The sequence below is a fragment of the Apostichopus japonicus genome, chromosome 3, assembly GCF_037975245.1.
Source record: "Apostichopus japonicus isolate 1M-3 chromosome 3, ASM3797524v1, whole genome shotgun sequence".
In the NCBI taxonomy this organism is placed as follows: Eukaryota; Metazoa; Echinodermata; class Holothuroidea; order Aspidochirotida; family Stichopodidae; genus Apostichopus; species Apostichopus japonicus.
Window position 1 is genome coordinate 22,919,207 of NC_092563.1, and position 24,328 is coordinate 22,943,534.

General features: G+C 38.5%; 1 protein-coding gene across 3 annotated transcripts in view; it reads right to left on the reverse strand.

Annotated features, from left to right (window-relative positions):
- The window catches only part of LOC139965506 (L-fucose kinase-like), a 28,747-nt gene that overhangs the window by 3,925 nt on the left and 494 nt on the right, over positions 1-24,328 (reverse strand). Inside the window, exons 1-23 of one of the 3 annotated variants that reach the window (XM_071967936.1) lie at positions 21,095-21,307; positions 19,281-19,397; positions 17,986-18,137; positions 17,193-17,243; positions 15,853-15,987; positions 14,111-14,284; positions 12,736-12,872; positions 12,030-12,120; positions 10,026-10,218; positions 9,154-9,296; positions 8,126-8,227; positions 7,080-7,139; positions 6,596-6,721; positions 5,974-6,075; positions 5,567-5,769; positions 4,534-4,670; positions 4,118-4,266; positions 3,587-3,733; positions 2,553-2,749; positions 2,142-2,245; positions 1,721-1,858; positions 740-834; positions 353-410 (exon numbers count right to left, since the gene is read on the reverse strand). In XM_071967936.1, coding sequence (XP_071824037.1) covers positions 353-410; positions 740-834; positions 1,721-1,858; positions 2,142-2,245; positions 2,553-2,749; positions 3,587-3,733; positions 4,118-4,266; positions 4,534-4,670; positions 5,567-5,769; positions 5,974-6,075; positions 6,596-6,721; positions 7,080-7,139; positions 8,126-8,227; positions 9,154-9,296; positions 10,026-10,218; positions 12,030-12,120; positions 12,736-12,872; positions 14,111-14,284; positions 15,853-15,987; positions 17,193-17,243; positions 17,986-18,137; positions 19,281-19,365 — 2,779 coding nt within the window. In that variant the 5' untranslated portion in view covers positions 19,366-19,397; positions 21,095-21,307. Of the gene's footprint in view, positions 1-352; positions 411-739; positions 835-1,720; positions 1,859-2,141; positions 2,246-2,552; positions 2,750-3,586; positions 3,734-4,117; positions 4,267-4,533; positions 4,671-5,566; positions 5,770-5,973; positions 6,076-6,595; positions 6,722-7,079; positions 7,140-8,125; positions 8,228-9,153; positions 9,297-10,025; positions 10,219-12,029; positions 12,121-12,735; positions 12,873-14,110; positions 14,285-15,852; positions 15,988-17,192; positions 17,244-17,985; positions 18,138-19,280; positions 19,398-21,082; positions 21,308-24,328 lie in introns of those variants that run through there. The other 2 variants (XM_071967935.1, XM_071967934.1) reach the window with 2 other exon arrangements.

The following is a 24,328-nucleotide window of genomic DNA, read 5'->3' on the forward strand; positions in this document are numbered from 1 at the left end:
ATTAGCACAACCTTGCACTTACACCTGATTATAGACTCAATTTATAGTCTAACTATGCCCTCAGAATGCACTACTTGACGTCTAAACTGTTCATATATTTTTTTTTCAGATCCCCCTACATGAGAGTCTGCTTCAATGATCTCAGAACCAAGGCCTCAAATAAATCCTGCATCTGCTCCTGTTTGCTACTATGTGGAGCCAACATTTAACAGGCATACATTGCTATGAGAACTTAACATTTTCTGTGCTACAGTGAAATATCCATCAACTCTCCTTTTGCAACTAAAAAAGAAGCAAGGAGCAAAAGGAAATAAATAAATAAATAAAAGAAGGAAAATTAGAAGAGCCTTACCTCCAACTTGATCTTGCCAGCCACCTCCTGTTGTGAGCATCTGTTCCAGGTGTAAGACCTAATAGAATGATAAACAATTCCTCCGTTTGTCTTGTTTCAAAGTGAAAACACAATGTCATGGTCCTTGAAGAAAAGTTGGTGGGCACCTTTCTCACATGACATGTATAAATTGAGTAATGTAAAACTTAAGCTTTTCCTGATCACTGAAGTAAAATTATCCAAGGAGGAGGGGGTGATGGAGGGAGGGAGGTTGACTGGTTGAAGCAGGGGTGTAACACCCATGCTATGATGACTATTTGTGCCAAATCTTGATATATCTTTTGAAGGGTTACAAATATTCACAGTGAAAAGTCCCAACAACTTGTTCAAGTTCTCTTGTATACTTACAGCATGGATGAGTGAGAGGTTGTCAAATGTTTTACCAGAGGCCTTCCAAAGAACAGCAATCACAGCTCCAGCCAGGATACTACTCGTTCCCAAACCTTGTATCATTAAAGAAAACATGATAACAAATGATGTACTGGGTGAAAAATTACTTATATTAAGGGGCAGGAAAAAACCAGTAAGCCAATTTACAAGATACCTCCATTTACTGTCCTTTCCTCACCCCTTTCTTCCCCCTTCTCTACCCTCCAGGTTTCTCTCTCCCACCCCCAAGAAACAAAGTAATTTAATCTATTGGTATCTCAACTCACATTGCTTCAAACTGATGGAGTAGAAGCTTGTGCATATGCCTAACATTAACCATTGATTAATACAATGTACTATATCTGTAGTACTGCTCTAACACTGTCTACGCCAAAACACACTTAACAGATTTTACTAATACCTTGAAAATGTGATCACTTTTGTTGTTCTGTTCTAGCACATGAAATACATTTTGTCTAAGATCTTTAGGACTGTAATGAACTCACATTAACAGTGAACACAAATTATTGACACATTCTATCAACAATCATGATCCCATTGTCTAAAAGTAGTTTAATTTATTGGTAGTTGTACAAACAGATGGCGCCGTTATTCTAGTATTGAGGCTGACCGTGATACAATCTGAACACATTTCGAGGACATATTTTAAATATTCCAATCAATTAATAATTTCCATCAATCATGCACATCAATCAATCATGTCAATCAAGACAAAGAGATAAAATTATACATCAGGTTGAGAACAGGAATATTGACCGAAATAAAAAAGTATTAATTCCCATAATTTCAGGAATACATTACAGAAATGGTACACAAGACAAGTTGTGGAACCGAAGTCCCCAGCATGACATAATGACAGAATAGACGGCAATTTGGAGGGAGTGAAAATATTTGGCTTAGCGCTGGTGTGTCCATGAAGGACCAGCTGGCCCCTCCTACCTGATCCTGTTGGGAGATCAGACCAAGTCATAAGTTCAAAGCCGCCCTGGTAACGGTCAATCAACTGATCCTTCAGCTCAGTAGAAGAAGGAAAGGTCACGACCTCTGCACAGCAGAATGCTGCCTTTAGAAGAGCACCTTTATAAAATGGAAAACAAAAACCAGAAAATTAGATGCAATAAATTTAGCTAACACTTTCAAACCAGGACTACAAAGTAAGATCATCAGATTGAACCTATGAGCCAAAGTAGAAGAAATGATATAAAAGTTGAAGAAATTTAATGAACTGAAAATAATTTAACAGGCTTTTGTAGTAAAGATAGACATATTTAGAAATTTAAGAAAAAACTTTAGCAGCAGTTATAGTAGCACTGAACAATCTAGCATCTTCAGGATGGCAACTCTTAGAGTCGGCACTCACCGGGGGCCTGAGGGTTGGTGAAGTCAGCTAGATCGGACAGCTTAGTCAAAACTAATCGTTGGGCAGTCGATGGATCAGTGCCTAGAACGAGCACAAGATGTGGTCTAGAAGAGAAAAAAACAACAAATGTAACGACATGTTAAAAGAATACAACTAGTACAGATCCTTAATTATTGCTCCTTTCATTAACGATTGTAATACCGAAATCTACAACCATATAAATCTTAAAATGATATTACCAGGATGCTTAAATTATACCATATAAACTCCTGATAAACTTTTTCAAACTGGCGACAACTGCTGGATTTTTAGAAAGTTTGCTTCATTACATGTAGAATTTGCCACAACCACTGAATCTGATATACTGTAACAGCCTACCAGTCTATAAACGCTCATTAGATAACTACTCACTCTTCGATTCTCTTGACCTTTGCACCAATAGGTTTCTTGCCATCCAATAGGATCGCTGCATCGACAACCGCTCCGCCGTTCTCATAGGTGATTGGAGGAGTATCTGACCATCCTCCCGATACATCGATCCTTGCTGGGCATCTCGCAACTATCCACTTGTCTCTTGGAGGGAGATCGCAGTTCTGAGTCGTAATGAACTATTGAACAGAGAAAATGGTAAACTTCACTTTAAACCGATAGAATACATGTATCGAAGAATGTTCCTTACCTAAATATCTGTATGAACTACTCACACATGAAGCAACGAAGGATCTTTGCATGATACAGCCAAAGTAGGGGAAATAATTGTTACAGAAGCATGGTGCCATCACATCATATAGAAATAAAATGTGCAACTTACACAGAATAAATTTCAACCACTTTTTGCAACGAACATTTCATTGCATAAAAATAATATCTTGTAAAATATTTTGTTTATTTTCTATATTACATTGTTCAATACTTTACACCTTTGAAAATAAAAATATTCTTCATTTGCTTTTCAGAAAGCAACATTTGGAAGACTTCCGGTTGGTGGTATCAAAGGAATGTAACAGTGCTGCATATTCCATCACTCTACCAATCTATTAGTAACCAACTATTTTATTGCTTGATTTTCCAGCACTCACTTCACCACTCACTCTAGTCACTTCAACATGTGACATTTCCTCTACCCACAAGGGCACAGCCTCTCATTACCTCTACTGCAGAGGTGCAGCCTATCATTACCTCTAATGCAGGGGTGCAGCCTATCATTACCTCTAATGCAGGGGTGCAGCCTATCATTACCTCTACTGCAGGGGTGCAGCTTATCATTACCTGTACTATCTTAACTTCAACACAGTGAACTACTGTTTAGGCTTCCAATACTTTCTTGGGAAAAAGCCTTACATTTTCATTTTGTAATTACTACATACTGCTATAACCCCATTGAGGGCAGAAGATAAGGGGTGGGTGGGGGGGGGGGGGGAATTGAGGGTCCTGTGTTGACAGACCTCTCTAGCTGACATCACAGCCTGTCGAATCAATATCTGAGCAGCGCCCTCATAGTGTCTGGCCGCTCGGAGTAAATGGTCTGGATCAACCAGCCAATGGCTACGTTCCGCTGCTAGAGCTAGGACTCCATTACTTCGGTCACCCTTCTGTGGATTGAGCAAGAAGAAGAAGCTTTGATAATTATGATCCAAACAGTGAATCGAACAACAGTTATGCTTGTAAGCTACATCTTAGAGACACCGTTAATTCTAACACAAAGAATCATTAACGAGCAAAGTTAATAATTCTCCACAGAACTGCAAAACTTAGACAGAAAACTTCAAGAATAAAACTACAGCAAATGCAGTTTTCAAGTTTACAAACTGAAAATGTCAAATAACTTCTCCCAAAAGCCAATATGTACTCAAGCTACTTATCATCCCTGAATAGCAATTTAAGTATCCTCCACAGTCTGAAATATGTAAAACTGATTTATTTCACACTCTTGGCATAAAGGTGGTTACTGTTACTTCACTCAGGGGATTTAATACCTCAAGAAGAGCAAAAGAATGGCTCCATCTTTTGTTACCGGCAGGTCCACTCCTTAAGCCACCCTTCCCATCAGCCATAGCACCCAGAACATCTGCGATACAAGCAAGTGTCCTGGCAGCAACTCCATGAGAGCTGGTTTCCATGGCAACTATGAAAGTGAAAAAAAAGTACATAAGAATGATTATGGTTTATACTTACAACACAGAAATCATATACTACCTATAATAACTGAAACCAGTACAATAGAAAATAAATTTGCAACATCATTGACCAGAAAAAAAAGATAAATTCAATTACCGACACAAGGGATATCAATTTATGTGCCATTATTTATCAACATGCAACTGCCTTCTTGCAAAATCTTTCATGTATAACACAAACGTTTTTATTCTCCTTCACACAGAGACTGACTTACTTTTGTCCAGAATATTGAGAACATCCACTGCCCTGTCCTCGATAACTGCACTCTTAAAGAAAGGCACTGGGCTAACACTAACACACTGCTCAAGTGTCCTGGTCATGCTGAGAGTTCCTATCTGGCAGAACATGTCTCTGTAAAAAGAACCATTCAATTTGATGCATATCTGATATATCTGATATAAATATTACTTAAATGCATATGCATGCTCATAATATGGTTACTTACCAACACTTAAATGAGACATCATAAAGCTGGTGTTATGTCAGTGTGATGCAACTTATGAAAAGATGCAGCTAATACTAACCTCAGTATCAAAGCTACTACATACTACATACAATACTTGGCTCTAGCAGTGCACAGACAATGAGGTACGCATACACACTAGCTACCATATATGGTGATGGCAGCAATGCATACTAGCTTTGGTAAATGGTAATGGCAGACCCTAAACACTAGCTACAGTAATATCAGTATAGACATACTAGCTACAGTATATGCGATAAGCAGCACATAATACCTTTGTGATAGGGTAATAACAAAACATACACACTAGCTACAGTATATGGTAATAACAACACATACAGATTAGCTATACTGTATGGTAATGGCAGCACCTAGATACTACCTACAGTAGGCTACATATGGTAATATCAGCATGAACATACTAGCTAGTACAGTATATGCTAACAACAGCACATAATCCCTATATATTAGGGTAATACAAAACATACACACTTGCCGTAGCTACAGTATATGTTAATATAAACAACACATTCAGATTAGCTACTGTCTGGTAATGGCAGCCCCTAGACACTACCTACAGTAGGCCTTATATATGATAATAGCAGCACAGACCCTATTATAGGATATCATATTGAGAGCATATACCAGCGACTGCATATTGTAATATCTGAACCTAAACACTATCCCTGTAGGATATGGTAATACTGGCACATACATATACTGTATCTCTGCATATTATAGACAGTGATAGGATCACTAAAACAAACTGCAGATGATCTTTTACCTCCTATGCTTCAGTTCTAAGGGGACATCTAGACACTGCATTATTTCCTCCAAACTCAGTCTCCATGACGACCTCCACCTGGTCAAAATGTCTGCATCTGCTTCTCCTTGTAGGAGCCAAATGACCTCCTTGAGACCTACAGAGTGTCTGTGGTGCCATACTGGAAACAATTTGGCATTGGCAAGTGTCCGACCATAGTCAGTCTGGAAATAAGACAGACATTGAGAATGACAACAGTGTATTGAATGGATGATATTGAGCTGAATTTAACATTTTTCTTCTTCTATTCAGATCCTTTTATTTCATGATGGATGACATTGGGCTGATTTTTCAGATGCTGTTTTACTAATTGGCAAGCATCAATATGTTTGAATATACTTCATTGGGAGGACGTGGGTACATCTTACCAAGTGGAACGGCCATACGTCTTCTTTATCGATCCCGGTCCTGTTCAGGAAAACCATCCAGGGTGAGTTGCAGAAGCTACTAGTGGCTTTCTGGAAGGGTGTCTGAGTGATGAATCAAAAACAAATCTCATGTCAGGCTCACATGACTCAGTAATCAATCTAATTCACTGCCACCTCTCATTACCACTCACAATATGCGTTTTCATTCAGTAAGTTTCTTGAAGCTCTAGAGAAAGCTTTCAATCTATTGATTGATACTGGAAAACAATATGTAAAACCCTACTGCTAGTAGCAAGACCAACACGCAGGCCAATTGGTGACCAAAACCACACAATATCAACCTATCGGTTATAGATATAAGAAAGCTGACAGTGAGGTTAAATACAATGTGTAAATGCATAAAGATGAACGAAACAATGAAAATGTAAGCAAAGATATTGATATTTTTTGCCATCATTTTCACACTTTCCCCATACACAATTGCTTATAAAACCTGCATACATAAACATATAGTTTCATTATGATTCATTAATGTGAATTTCTATCATTCCCATATAAATCGATAGTGATATTCATTAAAAAAAAAAAATCGGTAAATGTTTTACAAAGGAATGGAATGTACCTGAAAAGTGTCCATTCTTCCAAAGGTTATGTAAACTTTAGCCTTCTTGGAATCAACTTCTGAGCCAAGCTGGAGGTTAAACCCCTGTATGATACTGCCTGGTGGTAAAGTCAAACCTTGTATAACCTGAAGAGACGTTGAAGAAAACCTGACTACAGTCACACTACATTAGATTCACATGGTTGAATCATAATTTGCATGGAATGTTAACAATGTTTATTATGTTAGATCCTTGGTTAGTCTAAGCAGAAAATAAGTACAGCATTTTACTGTGATTAAACCAACAGCTAATCAACTCACACCAGTGAGCAGTGACGTGATCTTACAAAATGCTATAATAATAGCTCCAAATTTTGTAATGGATTTTATTTAATATTAAGAGAATGTTGCAGTGACCCCGTTCTAACCTCTGAACTTCAGCTTGCCTACAGTTAACCTCTTATACATACAGATATATGGACAACATGCTAGCCCAAATACCTACCTTAGAATCCTCTTGAGAAATTCCATTCAATATGGAATCTTTGGATAGAGTTATTGGTCCCTGAAAATAAAAAATGGAATGTTGAAGACTTGTACTGTGGTTTTGTGTCAGTAAACATGCTAAAAGCAAAAGATACAAGGCCTGAAATTATAACCATGATAAAACCTAGTTTTCTCAAGCATAAACTGCTTGAATGTTGGATATCTAATGATAAAAGAAAATGTATCCAAGGAAATGTGATTGCATTTAAAATTCCTTTACATTGTTACTTCTTTCACAGAATTGATCAAAAAATATGTTGTTTGTGTTTTCCTTTAACATCTTCAACTTCAAAGCTGTGATTTTGGTAGCAAACCTAAATCACCTTTTCTAGATGAGAGTTTACTCCTAACAATAGCAAGCATCTATGAACAAAAAAATCAGAACTTGTGGGTACTAACCCACATGTTTTCTCACTCATCTAATACTTCAAACAATCACAGAATTTCTTGTTGCCATTAGCAACTAATCATCAAATGTCTCTGATAATATTTACAAAAAAAATTCTTACAGCTGATCAAGACACAGCAGATCCAGACACAATTGATACCAGAAATTTGTAGTAGCAGATTTGAGTATAAATAAACAAACACTTTGGAGAGAGTGAAGATAAGTTACAGATTGAATTTGCCCAAAAACTTTTTCTTTTTAAGCACATTTGATCAAAGAAAAACTGAGCTAAGATAAATTATAATATTCCATTGACTGTATACAAATATAAAGCATTACATCCCTATCCTTTGTATTAAGAAGGATTAAATTCCATAACTAAACGGAAGTTTTGCATCTGTCAAGATATCTGGGTTCGTTAATATCAATATTATATCATGAAGGATAAACATGATCACTTTGGCCTCCATCTTCAAAAAACTGTGCACCTTTGTTGCAACTAACAACATGCATACAAGCAGCCAGCACCAATTGCTTCATCCTCTTGGGTGTAAGAAGTAAAGGGGCTACGTATCTCACACAAGGGTTGGAAGAAAAGAGCACTGATTGATACTCACATGTAAATGGCAATGAGAAACAATGGACTTGGCAGCCATTTCAATCCCACCTTCAATGATAGAATTCATAAGAATGCTGTTGTCAGCAGTATTGGCTGGACCCTGAAATATGGAAGGAAATGTGACCATCCAGGTGGATTTACAAAATGTTAATAATGCTCTGGATTTTGAATTAGTTCAGAGAAAGATGTTATAAAATGGAGTCATTAAACACCTTCTCGAAAGTGATTTTTATTTTTATTTTTTCTGGCAAATGGTAGGGGCAGTCCCTCAACTTAGACCTCCCCATCCCCCCCCCTTCCCCAAGGTTACAATAACTTTTCCTGCTCTCTAATGATGGAATATAATTAAAGTTACCCTTGCTTCATCTAACAGTATTGCATGTCATTTGGGGAATTTTGGTCAGTGGCAGTGTGTGACTCTTGGATCCTTGCTACAAAGAGTCGGGCTTCTAGTCTTGCTATGTATGAATATTTATACAGGGAGAATATAGGGGAGGGAGGCAGTGCTAAAAACATTGTTGCTATCAAGAAGGTGGCAAATGAAGGTCGTTATAGTGGACAGTTCAACTTTTGAACAGTTATGCTTGCAACCACTAAATAATCTGCAGTCACTAAAGTAAATAACAATTTTGCTTTATTTTACTATGACGGTGATTGTCAACAGATGTGACTCAGTTATGACAATTTTGTGATATAGAGGAACAAAACAGACGCCAAGGATATGAACACAATTATGATCAATACAATATGTCTACAAAAAGGGTGATCGAAAAAAGGGCACCGTCAGCTAACTAAAAAATTTAGCAAATATAAAAATACTATAAATTCATGAAGATCAAAATAGTAGAGAGGCTTAGAAATGCAAGGCACTTCAAAGGACATAAATTCCATTCCGAAAACACACAAAGCGACCTTTGACCTGCACAGATAATAATTCTGCTCAAGAAGGTTATTTCATTACCTTAAACAGTATTTTAGTGCAGTACACTTGAGAACTTAGATAGACAAACATAGTAGAAACAGTACCTGCAGATAGGAATTGATGACAGAGTTCCAGATGTACCTCTTATTAACCCCTTCATCGTCCTTCAAGGGACACATTGCCACCAATCGTAAGAAGTCACTACCGGACTCTGTAAGGTAGTGATGACTGGCTGTGGGAAGCACCACTAGAAAAACAAAAACCAGTCAAAACACATTAAAACAATAACCAGAGAATGTGGAATGCTAGCTCAACTGACAATCACAAAGATAGCACTAATTCTTACTTGTGGATATTAATGCATACATACATTGTGTCAAACATTGGATGCTGTGGGGGGGGAGGGGTGGGGGAGGTGAGTTACACAGGGTGCGATCTCTTGTGCTTTACATTCCACACAATAGGCACCACAGAAATGATCAATATCATTTCATGTTGATTCAGCCTTACTGCAGGGATTTGGCCACTGCTGCAGCTTTAATACCTGTTTGATACAGTGCCTGTGAGTCACTGATAAAGGAATATACAGCATTTATATTCTTCTGCCAAATTTCACAACATTCCAGCAAGAAATGTCCTTTTTCAACAGAAAGTGTAACACTTAACAGATTAAATACTGTGGGAACATCGTAAAGGTGATCAGTGTAGGCAAAAACAATTAGCAAACTAAACATTGTCAGTTTTATTCAAAAGTACTTTCCTCAATGCCATCTAATCCTCAAAAATTATGAGAATCGTTAGACTTGACTACTATATATCCCAGTGTGGATATTACCCTATTAAACTATTTATAGACTGGCAGCAAAATGTTTGTTACAATACGAAAATAGGTGACCATTATTGATTCTCTAGCATATTTCAGGGCATATATTGATGACTTCAAAACAATGGTTTGCTGACAGCTACAGATTCTTACCAGCCTTCATCTTGAGACCGTGAAGTGCTTTCCAAATTAAAGACCTGGCTTGCTTCATCATAGCGTCAGCTGTTTCATAGCTGGAATTCTTTCGATGGATGTTGTCGTAGGTTTTACATGGCTCACCCGAAATATATTCTTCTTCACTGACATCGGAACAGAGGGCAAGGAGCACATCAAAGAAGAGAGACAGCTAGTAACCAATGAAAGTAGAACAAAAAACAAAGGAAAAAATTTTAAGATTAAAAAACAACTAGGTTACTTAAACCACAAAAGCCTAAAACCTCTTGTATCCTAAACATACCATTTTCAAAACAATAGGAAAAATGTTCTTGGAGAAAACAGGATCAGGGCGGAATGACAGATATTATTCTAATTACTGTTCTTAAAAGCAATGTATAAAAGTAATGCTGGCGTCACACTGTCCCGAAGTTGACATCAGATGGACACACGATAAAGAAAATGTTCAAATTCGGTTCTGATCGTAAAAACATCGGGCCATTCGTGAGGGCATCTTAAGCCATCGTATGACCGCCGGTGGAGTTTTTCAGGCTCCGGCAGCAACTTCGTGAGTGGTGGCAAAATCTTTGGCATGCCAAAAAATTGCCCGAAGACCTTGCGAAGGTTCATTTTCGTGTTGAATTCGTGTGTCCATTTTGCCCTTCGTAAGGCCATCGTGAGGGCATCTTATCAAATCGTGTCATCTTCGTTTTTAATTCGTGTGATCATCGGTGCCATCGGGCATTTTCGCCTCACAAAGACAATACGAAGGAAACAAGAAGCTGCCCGATTGTCTTATGAAGGTAACACGAATACGTGAAGCCCTCGCAATGCCGTCGAGTAACCATCGTATTATAATACGATGACATCGAGATGGGACCACGGTGTCGGCGAAGACAGCCGAATTTGTGAACCTCAAGCGTTTCCCATGCAGGTGTCATGGTAACGTGGACATATAAAGGCCAGCCTCAAAGAATCTACCACAGACAGTCATAAGCAACTCTACAGAGTAGAAGCGTGTGTAACTCCCAAAGCTACAATCACAATCACAACTAACCACAATTCAGTTCCTGCAGAATGGCATACTTTGGTGATGAGACAACCAGGAAAAAGAAAGCAGCAGCATTGCTTCTTTTGATGTACCTCAGAGAACATGATGAGCACTTCTTACAGGCCCAGCACATCCTCTTACAATAAGAAAGCATTAATTTATTTCACTTTGTCATTTCTTGCTATTTGCCTTTCTAGCATTCGACAATGTACTTATCAATACGTCGTCGTGTAGCCATCGTGTGGCCTTCGTGTGTCCTGCGGGTAAACTACTTAAATAGAAATGCACATCTTCGTGTTGCCTTCGTGTGTGGTTCGGGTGCCATCGTGTGACCTTCTGTAGGCATCGTACTTGCTTCGGCTGTTGATTGGCTGTTGACCAAGTTCGGGGCCATCTTCGTGCGAAATTCAAAATTCCATATTCGTATGGCCATCTGGTGTCAACTTCGCGACAGTGTGACGCCTGCATAAGAGGGCCTGACAATTTTTATCCTAGCAGGATTTTATTCAGTGGCTAAATGACAAGTTACAGTAACAGAAGAGACAAATACACACACAGAATACAGACAAGTTAATGAGCAGGGTGAACACCAAAGAGAAAGATCTATGTAAGAGGATTAGTAGACAAGGGATGGAGAGAAGAAAGAAACCAACAGGGGAAAAAGAGAGGTATGAGATAAAAGAAGAGGGACAAAGAGTGGATTAAGGAAAGAGGGTAGGGACTAAACTGGAGAACAAAGACAGAAAAGTGTGAAAAAAAAGGTGAAAGAGAGCTACGAGAAGAGGGGTGACAGAGGGGGGACAAAAAAAGCAATGAATGGAAATTTGACTTCAAAAAGGACAAGTTTGTTCAATTCCATTAATCGATTCAACAATATTTGACTCAGAGTACTCTATGGAATTAAAAACTAAGAGATGTTAAAGAATAATGTTATCAAGTACGCTGTTACTCACTTGCAATGGTTTGACACCACTATCCAATCCCATATAGGTGCAAGCATCCAATGGAGGGGACACATGGAGTGCCAGCAATTTCTCTGCAGCTCTTCAAAAAATACAAACATATATGACTGAATCTGTCATGAGATGAAATTTGTTCTAAATATCGACGTATTTGGAAACAAAATAGTCAGTTTTTTTTCAGATGCATCTCACTGCCAGATGAGTTGAATGTTCCCTTGTTAAAAGGTAGTTAACAAAAAGACATCTAAAGCTAACAGTGATTGTTAAATGGTAAATGAAATTTCTTGAGTTATTTGACTATCGCATATTACAACAAATACTCTCTAAAACTGAGATGTCCTATTCTTCCTGCATAAAATATATCTATTTTCATTATCTGTATCTATGAACAATATTTAAAGTAGAATGTAGTAATAAACAACAAGGTTACTCTCTTTGAGTCACAGATGCGACCTTTGAACTGGAATTTTAAAACAGGGTTTTGAGATGCAAATGAATATACAAACAATGTTCTACACATCTATACACATGTTAATTTGAAACTTAAATTTCAAAGTACCCGCAAATCTCTCACATATGACCTAAGATGTGCCCTAAATTATTTCAAATAGAGCTCAGAAATGACCTTAAATCTCAAACCTACTGCTTGTAGCTGCTCTAAAATCTTTGATCCTAGAGAATGGCCTGAAAATTATACCTCACAGAGAGAAAGACCACACCCGAAACCAGTGATACCTCCTTCTGTCCAACATCCCCCTCGCCGATACCAGACGATAACTGGCACATCTTCATTGCAGTGGGACCTCCTTGGTAGATGATGTCGTCAACATAGCCCTATAAATTAAGGTGCCAATGAGCTCATGAATATTCAAATGGTTAATCATTTCATCAATTTGGGTTTAACTAAATAAAAGCACAAACCTCTTATGCATCGGTTATACTATTTGAAAACCTTTAACCCACTATTACTGAAGTGTAATCTGTGCCAGTGAAATTTACAAGAAATTTAATCGAAAATGGAACCTACAGAAAAAAGACCTTCACCAATCATTTCAGGTCAAAATAATAACCAAATATTCCGTTTTAATGACCAATAGTCATCAGCAACGTTGTCGGTTCCCAATTAGAGTGATAATAATTGGATTTTTGCTCTCAAATTAATCATTCAAATTACTTGGTCGAAATACACTTTCTAATCTTTTTCTTCAACCATTTCCATGTTGGATAACACCTTTCAACTAATGCCATTTCCAGTTTTCTTATCAAAAACCCTAACGTAACGTGTTCTTCAAGCTGGTTTCATTATACATTTCTCTCCCCTTTTGCTGCAAATGTGCCAGAATATGCCAAAAGTCTTGTAGCTCATGACTTGTTAAATGTGATATAAGGCTACATCTCTGCACTATGAACAGAGACAACTTTATAGGCTGAGGGGACAGACATAGATCTAAATAGTCTGGTAGCTTGTGATTGGTTTATATGCGATATAAGGCTACATCTCTGCACTATGAACAGAGAAGACTATATAAGCTGAGGGGACAGATATAGATCTAAAACATGATTACTACAAATTATAATCTTATTCATTTCTCAAACAGCTAAGAGTAGGCCTGCTTGCCTCAAACAAAGTGCCAGTGTATAAGCAGGTAATTTATGCAAATCACTATAAAAGAAGCTTCTTGTATGGAATTGTTCTTGTTTGCATTACGTAAACTGAATTGACAAAATATTGAGAATTCCTTCTTTAATGCAAAGTCCAGATGACGGTTTTAACACATGGGTTCTTTTTGATAAGAAACTTAATAACAAAACCTGGGGTATCAACCACTGGCAGTGGGATAGGGTCTATGCGAGTAGCTTAAGAGGTCATTAAAAAAGTTTATTTTCAAGTCTATAACTGACATATCTGTTTTTATTAGTTGAGTTATGGTCCTCGTTCCAGGTTTTGTTTACTAACTTTGAGTTTTATGAACCAGCTGTAAAATTTTAACAAATACTATAAAATGTATGGATATAACATCAAATATCGCATGTACAGTACCAAGATTTTCTAACTACCATAGTAGGCTCACCTCTTTGTTTATTCTATACATCCCATGATGCTTTGCATAATCCTCGCTGGCAGGGACGGCAAATGCTACGGCTCCCGCTGCCTGGCCAGACCACTCTATCTGTGCTGTGTCTGGTACATGCAGCATCATATCGGTAGAACTCACCCAAACACCTGGAGGGCTACCTGGACTCAGCTTTACAGGAACAAACAAATTCAGTCAAGAAGACAAGGAATTAGTGACAACATTCTTGTGAGATGTCACATCATTGAATTATATGAAAGGAAATGTGTAGTTCCAACGATATCAAATGGTCAGGTGCAGATTGACCTGCTGACAGGGAACCGGTTGCACCATTTCATGGGTCTGAGTCGCCCATATTGTGTTATGAGAGATGCCCGTTTCATATGTGTCGCATTTGGTGCTAATTTTGCCAATACTACCACCAACAATCCCAAACCAGTTCTACCTAACGCGAATCTACATAATAAATACGAAATCGTCCGAAATGTACCCAGTTATCTTTCTGAAGTTAGAGCGTTTACAAGCAACTGTTACATACACACACACACACCCCACCACCAGGCGCGGCGGAACGGAAAAATTATTGGGGGGGCTAATGTGTGGAGACTATCTAAGCGGAGCGCCACCATCGGTTGGCGCGGAGCGTACAAGAAAATTTTGGTTTTTTCAAACCCCCAGATGGCCGGAAACGGCACTTTCCGAGTGTTTTATGCTGCGAATACCTAGCCCTAAAATATGGGTCTCAAGCCTGCAATTTCTCAGATTGCACGTAAAAGTCTGTAAAAACATTGTAATTTGTATATTCGATGGTTTTTTAAGAGAGTAGCTATTACTCGTAGTGTACTCGCAAAGATGTTTTTGAGTGTAGTAAGGGCAGTGGCGGAGCTAGAGTATTGGTCAGGGAGGGCAAGAATGGTCTGTAGGGGCGCTTTCGACACTATCTAAGCGGAGCGCCACCACAGGTTGGCGCCGAGCGTACAGAAAATTTTTGAGTAAAGACACTCCCTAGATTGCAGGAAATGACCCTTTCCGGGGCCTTGCTAATTTGCAGATAAACGGAGAATAAATAGGTGTCGTCGCCATTTTGTCGGAAAATTACACCAACAGAATATGACAAATGTCAATAGGTATATGAGAGCGCAATAAAATAGTCAAAAATCGCGAATAAGTAAAAAGTAGTGAAAAGCTGAAAAGGGCGCCAGCAGTCCATTTGAGTCCGTCAGGGGGGGGGGGGGGCATCCGCCTCCTGACTGTATATATGGACGCTCCGCCACTAAGTAAGGGGATGTTGGAGAAGTGGCTGAAATGAGGCAAGTCATTGGCCTAAGACGAAGTTGTGTTACGCTTACCGGTACTCACACTCACTGCTTCCACTTTTCACGGGGCGTGAAGACGCGGTTGGGGTGACAATGTGGTCTATAGCCAGGGGACGGGCCGAGGGTCCCCCAGCAATTACTAAAATTATTACACCTATAGAGCATACGTGTGCATCGGACAGATCGACAAGTATGCATTGAAAAATAGGCAGATGCACGTTTCGGAGCCTTGGTAAATATTGGGGGGGCTTATCATGCATTTGCCCCCTCAACTTTTTTATTGGGGGGGCTGAGCCCCCCCAAGCCCCCCCGGTTCCGCCGCCACTGCCCACCACCGCCGTATAGATTTCTTCCTGTATTCGGATAAGGTATAAGAAAAATCACCAAAGCTTAATTTCTTTCCCGAACAGATTGAAATTTTACCTTAGAAGAAATAGTGTCTAGGATGAAGTCTATATTGGTGAGAAGATCATCTGGTTTGGTGGTCTGACTGGCCACCCGCTGGGCTGGCAAGTTGACAAATGCTTTGCCACAACTGCTGAATGGGTAGTTTCTACCCTAAACAATCAAGAAGAAAAAAGGTCTGATAAAATAGAAGGTGCTCTTGTTATAAACCTGAAGCTATGGCCATAATTTATCATAAGTAAACTTCTTAGTTCCACCAACCTCAGACTTCAATCCCGGTATGTACTAGTGGACGTACATTAAGTGTTGGCACATTTCTATAACAATACTCTTCATGATGAATGATGTCACAAATTCAGAGAACATATCAAAATGTTAAGAACTATTAAAGCACAATTTTGGTTGATTTAGGATCCAATATATCAAATTTGTATAAAAGAAAGTGTTAGCCGTTAGATTGAATAGTCAAGTTTTCTTTCAGATAATGATGTAAAGGCCACTTTTTTAATGTTTGGAAAATTGTTTATTTGCTTTTTACATGTTTAATAGTTAAAAAAATTATGAAAAGATTATTTGGCTGACAAAATGCTGATGGATGAATCAAATTCATTTCTTTTCTGGAAAATCAACATTTTTTTTTATGGAAATGCATAGAGGTGTCTTAGTTTGATAAAATTTTTAAAAATTTTGAGATGATGTTCTTCAGTATCCAGCAATATATTTCCCTTTTGGCATCCCATAGATCAGGGTTGTCCAACCTTTTGCAGAGGAGGGCCACATGGAATGATTATGATGAAGGAGGGGGCCGCATGAACCCTACGCTCGATTTTTGATTTTTTGCCCGAAGCCCACGGCAACAAAATGTGAGCACTGCGCGCGGAGCGCACTGATTTATTTTCCTTCCTGATAAAACAGATGAATACAGTTCAGCCGCCCCCCCCCCCTCCTCCTCCGCTGAGAGAGTGTCACACAAACTGACCTGTATGTAGTTTTTTGGACCCACAAGGTTCGAATAATAGATTATATAGCTTCAAATTGTTATCAATAAATCTGCTCACTAAAATTTCGCACTGTAGAGCATCTCTGGCGGGCCGGACGCAACCCTGCGGCGGGCCGGACTGTGGCCTGCGGGTCGTAGGTTGGACAACCCTGCCATAGATGAACCCTTGGCAGCAAAGGCATATAGATGTGGATTACAAAATATCTGATTTAAATCAAAGTCTATTTGAAGTTACAGTAGTTGAGGTTTTGTGTGTCACAGAGTTTCAATTCTAACATCAGCTGGAATATGCAAAGAATGTTTTGTCAAATACTTTATTGCAAGCTGTACCCCAAGTTGGAAAATCAGGCAGTCTTACCAGGTGCAGGATGAGAATCCGTGAAGTAAGAAGCACATCACTGTTCACCACCTGCGTTAAAAGAGAAGAAAAAGAGAACCCTAGTGTATATATGGGGACTTGCGAGGTGACTTGTAAATATAGCTGCGTGCGCCAGTTTGTGGCTGCACCCTATGGGAAGTCCCCCAGGGGACACGTGGCTGTGGTGCACTGTGGTCCCCCAGGAGAGATTGTTTGAATTGTGCACACTTTGGTGTGTAGGTGTGACAAGTTACCAATGACTAGGGTTAAGTACAGCGCTGCGAGACTTTATTATAAGTTGCGCTATATAAGAACTGATAATTATTGTTATTATTAACTTTTATACACTAATTTATAAAAAAGAGCTACTTGATTATAAAATAGTCCAAAAAAATGTTTTTATATGGTTATTCCATTTGAAGAAGTTTTCATTCCATAGAATCTTCTGGTTGTAGACCTGCAAAAAGAGGTTCATAATAGCCATCCTAGATCAATTTTATTACTGTATATGGACTTCTATAGACAGCAACATGTTTGGCCATGGCATCACAGTCATTCCCAGTTGTTTGCTTTAGTTCTACTTTGCTTATCATCTACTTCAAAAGTTCAAATATTGTCAGGTAAAACAAACGCTGAAATTGTCTAAACTGGCCAGGAAAAAAATTCTAATAAATAATTGCTGATATCAACCAAGCAGGCTTTTTGAGTAGAAAAATGTTGAAATAAGTAAAAAGATATTTTTCCCAACCAATAAACACTGTTATACTTTGACACATGGTCTTGTTTTACTTACGGTAAATCCATGCTGTTGACTCAGATGTTCTGCGACAACTAACAATGCATTGAGAGTAGCCCCACCACTGCCCACTCTCGCTTGTGGGTCTTCAACTGTCAGGAGGAGGGTGTTGTTGTCAATGAAACCCTTCCTCTGCCTTATTTCAAGCTCTGAAAGAAACATTTGTAAGGGAATCAATAATATAAATGTTGAAATTCACTTAATATAAGCATGGCTTTCTATGATGGTTTCAAATGTTGAATAATTGAAATAATGTCAAATTCAAACATTTTCAACCAGTTTTCAGTTGTAGTTCTCTACAGTTGCACACTACCAACTGTCAGTCAGAGAAAACGGTACATGCGTGAGTTTACTGCTTACTGAAGTTGACCCAATTGAGAACATGTTTAATGTTGATTAGTCTTAGTTACACCCACACGTGCACTTCCTGACTATCCACATGTCTCCACATTACAACAGTACTTTAGAGGAAGTTTCTCCACATTCCAACAGTCAGGGTTTTCATTCTGGCGGTGTAAATCCGGTTGTACAGCCAAGTGTAAATTTGCTATAATTGATAAGAAAAGTATTCCATACTCTCAGTTGACAACCTCATCTCAATATCTTGTCTCCCGCTCAAGATATGTTTGATTGAGTGAAACCTACTTTGACTTACTAAAACTTGAATCACTTAAAGGAAGAGGATCACAGTAGACATGCTGTAATGTCATCCTTATAGTCTTCTTTGTGATTATCCTTGGAAAGTTCTCTTTAGCTAACTGTCAAAGTTCTCTGTACTAAGTATTGCATCAAAGTGTATCTTTTTTTATAGAGATTTTCTTTTCCGCTCTGTAGATAAATGATATATCCTATCATAAACAAAAACAAAGACATTTTCAGCTGCAGTGCCCTGAAAGTATCCTCCATTCTGCTATTATTTTTTTTTGAATTTTCCCTAATTTGTGAGATATTTGTGGGGAAAAAAAATTGGTGTGACATAAATCTAGTACATAATTTTCTTTCATGCACCCTCCACCGACCTTATGCCTATTTTATTTTTCCAAATCTGAGTGTAATTTTCATGGACTAAATTACATGATATGTTGTCAACTGTTGACCACGTTCCCACAAGACCGTAACAAATTCAAAACAGAACAAAACTTAACACAGCATGTGATTTGAATGAACGTTTAGAAAGCGCCAGAAGGCAGTACATGTTTGATAGAAATTTGATCAGTTTTTAATTGTCACAGTCAGTTTTAATAAGAACAATTCAAATTGGAAGAACAAAAAGGCCCCTAACACATCCTTACCTTTCTGTACTGCAGCAGCAAATTTTTGATCTGAACAAGTGACAGCAATGGCTGTCCACTTGCAAATGCTATTCTGTGTAGCCATACTTTCAGTCAATTCCACTTCTATATGAGTACCTACAAGGAGAGTTTGTATTAAAGCAATGTAGAACAGATTCTAAGTACTAGGCCTATACACTGAACTAGGCACTAAACATTCATGACAGGAAATGGAAACAGAATTGTGACAAAATGGCAATGAAAATATCTGCCTCTCAGTTCTATATATGAACAATTATTAAAATGTGAAGACTTGCGATATTAATTTGGGTTGCTCTACCATCTTCACAGACTCGGTTTTTATTAATCACACTTACTAATTATTTATGGACCACTGTACACCCGCAGCCTGGCATATACTGAAGATGTCACATGGTGGGCTCCCTTACCAAACATGATGGCTTATTTAGGCTTCTGAAATGCCTTCATTAAGGCTTCTGAATACTTAAATAAGGATGTGAAGCCTTAAACTAAAGCTTCATAACTATGAAGCCTTAAATTGAAGCCTAACAAGCATTCAAAATTAAGTCTTCATGAACTTGAATAAGGATGTGAAGCCTTAAACTAAAGCTTCATGACTATGAAGCCTTAATTTGAAGCCTAACAAGCATTCAGAATAAGTATTCATGAATCCGAAGCCTTATTTTCTCACTTCTTTGAAGCTACGACTAAAACTGGCAAATTGCTACAAATTTGTCCAAAAAATTAAAAAATATAGTCTATAATTCTTGCATAAGTGACGTGGAGGCTAAGTTGCCATGAAACAATTAGTCCTTGCTCAACGTCATGGAGGAGTTTCCATAAAAGTGATGTCTACTAGCCGATTCTCCATTCTGGGGTTGAGGCTCAGAACTTTACATTAGGGCCGGATGAGAGTTTTATTTTAAGAACGACACGATCTCAATGTAGTCGTTTTCATAAAGGGGCTGGAAGCCTTGTCGCAATGACAGATCGAACCTATAGTGATATGCAATGTTCATGGAAAATTTTTAGGTCAAAATAATGTTTATACGGGTAGAGTTCTTACTTTCTGGGGTGTAGGTGCAGTCACAGTATATTGATATTCGAAGTTTGACTGCAGACTGCATATGTATGTGCAATATACTACTGTAAGTTAGTTTTTGCTTGGAAAAAGAAATAACAGATCATATGCTACTGTGTAGTTATTTGCCTGGCTATTTGAGTGGTATAACCTGCAGCAACATATAGCACACTATGGAGCATGCAATGTTATAATGTAACATGCCAACTGAGCCTCCATCCATAGTCTGTTTGATGACTGCATCACTGGAGGCGTTGTGAGGTTTCAAATGAGTGGGGTATTCTATAGTTGGATCCTGGAATTCTCTTACTAGTACACAATAACACAACTGCAAATGACATTAGACATACCTTTGAAGGAATTGCAGAATACCCCGTGACACAAACAGTGCTTTTAAGAACAACAAACATTGTTTACTATTATAGGGTTTCACTTTCTGTCATAATCTGTGAAATTCAGTTCAAGGGTTGTGGCGTAGAGTATTCTGCAATTAGGCAAGAAGCAATACTTTCCTTTGTACTTATAGTAAGTACTGTACCTCCATGCCTGGGATACAATAGTACAACGTTAGGACTAAACCTGTTCTAAAAGTTTTGTTCCCATAAGTTACAATACAAGTAGACCTTAGGTCTATCTCTATTATTAAAAGTGTTTCACAGTATTCCATATAACCTAACCGAGGCTAGGCAATTCAAAGTAAACAAGCCTAAGACTACCGTACCTTATAACTTACAAGGACATAGGCCTACGTTCGTTTCTTCACTTGCTTGTCTTCCCCCCCTTTATTGCAGAGGCTCAAACCAACATCTGAGTTTTTAGCTAACCAACCACTAGTCACTAGCACTGTTTCAATGTACATGCACCAATTGAGGCAGTTCCAGGGACGTAGCTACATTTGTCAGTGTAATACCATGAATGGCATTGCTGTCATGTTTTGGACACAGATAGAGTTCATTTCTGTGACTTGGACTTCCGCTTTCTCAAATCAGCTGATTGAATTTGGCTGACTGTAGTGTTATTCTGGAAGGGCGCCGTCTAAATATTGCCTATAGTCGATCAGTAATAGCTATTTATTGACCGTGAAAACATGAAAACAAATTATACATACTAAGTAGTTTGAATGCAACAAATTAAACTGTTGCATGGTCAACAATCCTGCAAATCGAAATCTTTTTTTACGCGAGGAAAAAGGAATAGGTAAAGAAAGGTTTGACGAGGAATCGAACCTGGGACCTCGTGCACACAAAACGAGAATCGTATCTCTAAACCAACAGGCCGCTTGTAAATAAGCCACATGGTAACACAGCCTACGTAGTTTCGAAAGGTTGGCCTCCAGCCAATAGTTAATAGCTATCGGTATTCTTTCGAAACGAGAAATAGATGACGTAATCACTGCAATTGCTTATAGCCGATAGGTTAGTTATTTATTGACCCTGGAAATGGTTACCCTAGTGTATCTTTTTATAATTCATTAAACATCCTTACATTTTATCATCGAAATCAGCGTTTAAGTCGTCCCTTATTGACGCAATCTACACGTAATAATTCTCACTCGAGTCTCCTTGGGATTGAAGGATTAGAAGTGCGACGGGACGGGGAAATTTATCCCTAACACGTAGCTTCGAGACATCATCTACACTTAATACACGTGCTTCACGGCGACTCATAGAAAGCTTCGAGACGAGGAACAGATGACGTAATCACTGTAATTGCCTATAGCCGATAGGTAATAGCTATTTATTGACCGTGGAAATTGTTACCCTAGTGTATCTATTTCCAATTCATAAAACATATTTACAAATTATCACCGAAATCGGCGTCTACGTTATCCCTTATTGACGCAAACTACACGTAATAATGCTCACTGGAGCCTCTTTGGGCTTGAAGGAATTAAAGTGCGACGCGACTAGCGAATTTATCCCTAACACGTAGCTTCGATACATCATCTACACTTAATACACTTGCTTTACGGCGCCAATAAAGCTTCGTGGCGAGGAATAGATGACGTAATCACTGCAATTGCTTATAGTCGATCGGAAATAGTTATTTGTTGACCGTGAACACATGAAAACAATTATACCTATTAAGCAGTTTGAATGCAACATATTCAAACGTTGCATGTTCAACAATCCTGCATATTGGAACGATTTTTTACGCAAGAAAAATAGGAAAAGGAATAGATAGGTTAGACGGGCGATCGAACCCGGGACCTCGCGCACACAAAACGAGAACCGTACCTCTAATCCAACAGGCCGCTTGTACATAAGCTCCCATGGTAGCACAGCCCACGTAGCTTCGACACGTTGCCACCAGCCAATAGGTAATAACTATCGGTATACTTTCGACAAGAGAAATAGATGACGTAATCACTGCAATTGCCTATAGACGATAGTTAATAGCTATTTATTGACCGTGGAAATGGTTACACTAGTGTATCTGATACATTCATTCCAGTGTTACCAGCTTTAGCTTTTTACACTAGATCTAGCGTTTTTTGGCTTTTCTGGGGTTCTAGCGTACGTTTTTTCTAATTTTGGTAATTCTAGCGTTTTTTGCCTAAAACTAGTTAAATTTACCAAAAATAGACCATTTTCAGATTTTTTAGACCAAATTCTTACTTGGAGACCCATACAAATTTATTTTGAGTATTTTTGCCCAATCTTCGGAATTTCCTACCGAAAATTTCCATATTTTTTCAAATTTTCTGGGTCAGACTATCACTCAAATCAACTATTCAAAATCTATTTTGTGATTGGTGACCATTCCTCCTACGAATCTGTGCTAAATTGACTCGAAACAACACGAAAGTTAGGGAAACTACCATTTAGCGTTTTCTGGGGTTTTATTTTCGCAAATCTAGCGTTTTTTCGTCAACTGTCGCTGGTAACGTTGATTCATTCTACATATTTACAAATGATGTATGTATGTATGTATGTATATGTGATCTTCCCGCAAGCAGGAACACGCGAAAGAAGCCATGGAGGCTTATAGACTCGCAAGCTGACCGAAGCCAATCTCTCGGCACACATCCATTTAACATCCATGTCGGGAAGTTGTTATTGAACAACACCCTTGCCAGACGACACACCGTAAAGATCGTCTTAGTCGTCCCTTATAGACGCAATCTTCACATTATAATGCTCACTTGAACCTCGTTGTGCTTGAAGGTATAAATTGCGACGCGACGTTGCATTTAACCACACGTAGCTTCGAGACATCATCTACACGTAATATACGTGCTTTATATATGCAATTTCCCACAGCCGATCGGTAAATGTGGAAATGGTTACCCCAGTGACTACTTCCCATATATTATGGGAATGCCTGAAAGCCATAACCGTCTCTATTTGAGCCGAAAGCGTTTTTCTTGGCTTTGCTGGTGAGTATACACCTCTTTACACGTGTTTTTGTTTGGGTTCCCTTGCGTCGACATTCCTCAGCTATAGTTTTCAACATAATTTTGGTATATCTATTAAGTTACGAAATTTGATATTTGGAAGACAAGGTGCCAAGTCCTAACTGGGACTGCCTCGACTGTTTTAAATGAAATTAAAACCCGAGATGGGCTTTTAACAAATCAACAAATGGCTGAAAATCTGAAATGTGTTAATTTCTTCCGGGAAGCACTGCAAAGAAAAATCTACCTTCAGGGAAACCCATAGTTTACAGCCATTGATAGGCCTGCAGTCCGTTTCTTAATGTTCGTGCCCCAAACAAAATCATTCGGGGAGGGAAATTGGAATTTGGCCCAAAGCTTTGAATGCTTGAAGTTTGATGCAAGATTGACCATGATTACAATTCTACTTTACCCCATACAATCGTATAGTGTATGTTGTCTTTAAGGAACGTAATGAATTTGGCGTGGTCAAACCAATGAGCTGGTACTTGGATAGCTCCCTGTTCAAACAGGATGACAGTAGAGTTGTAGATACACTAAATGAGATAATACAAAACTGTTAAATTACAA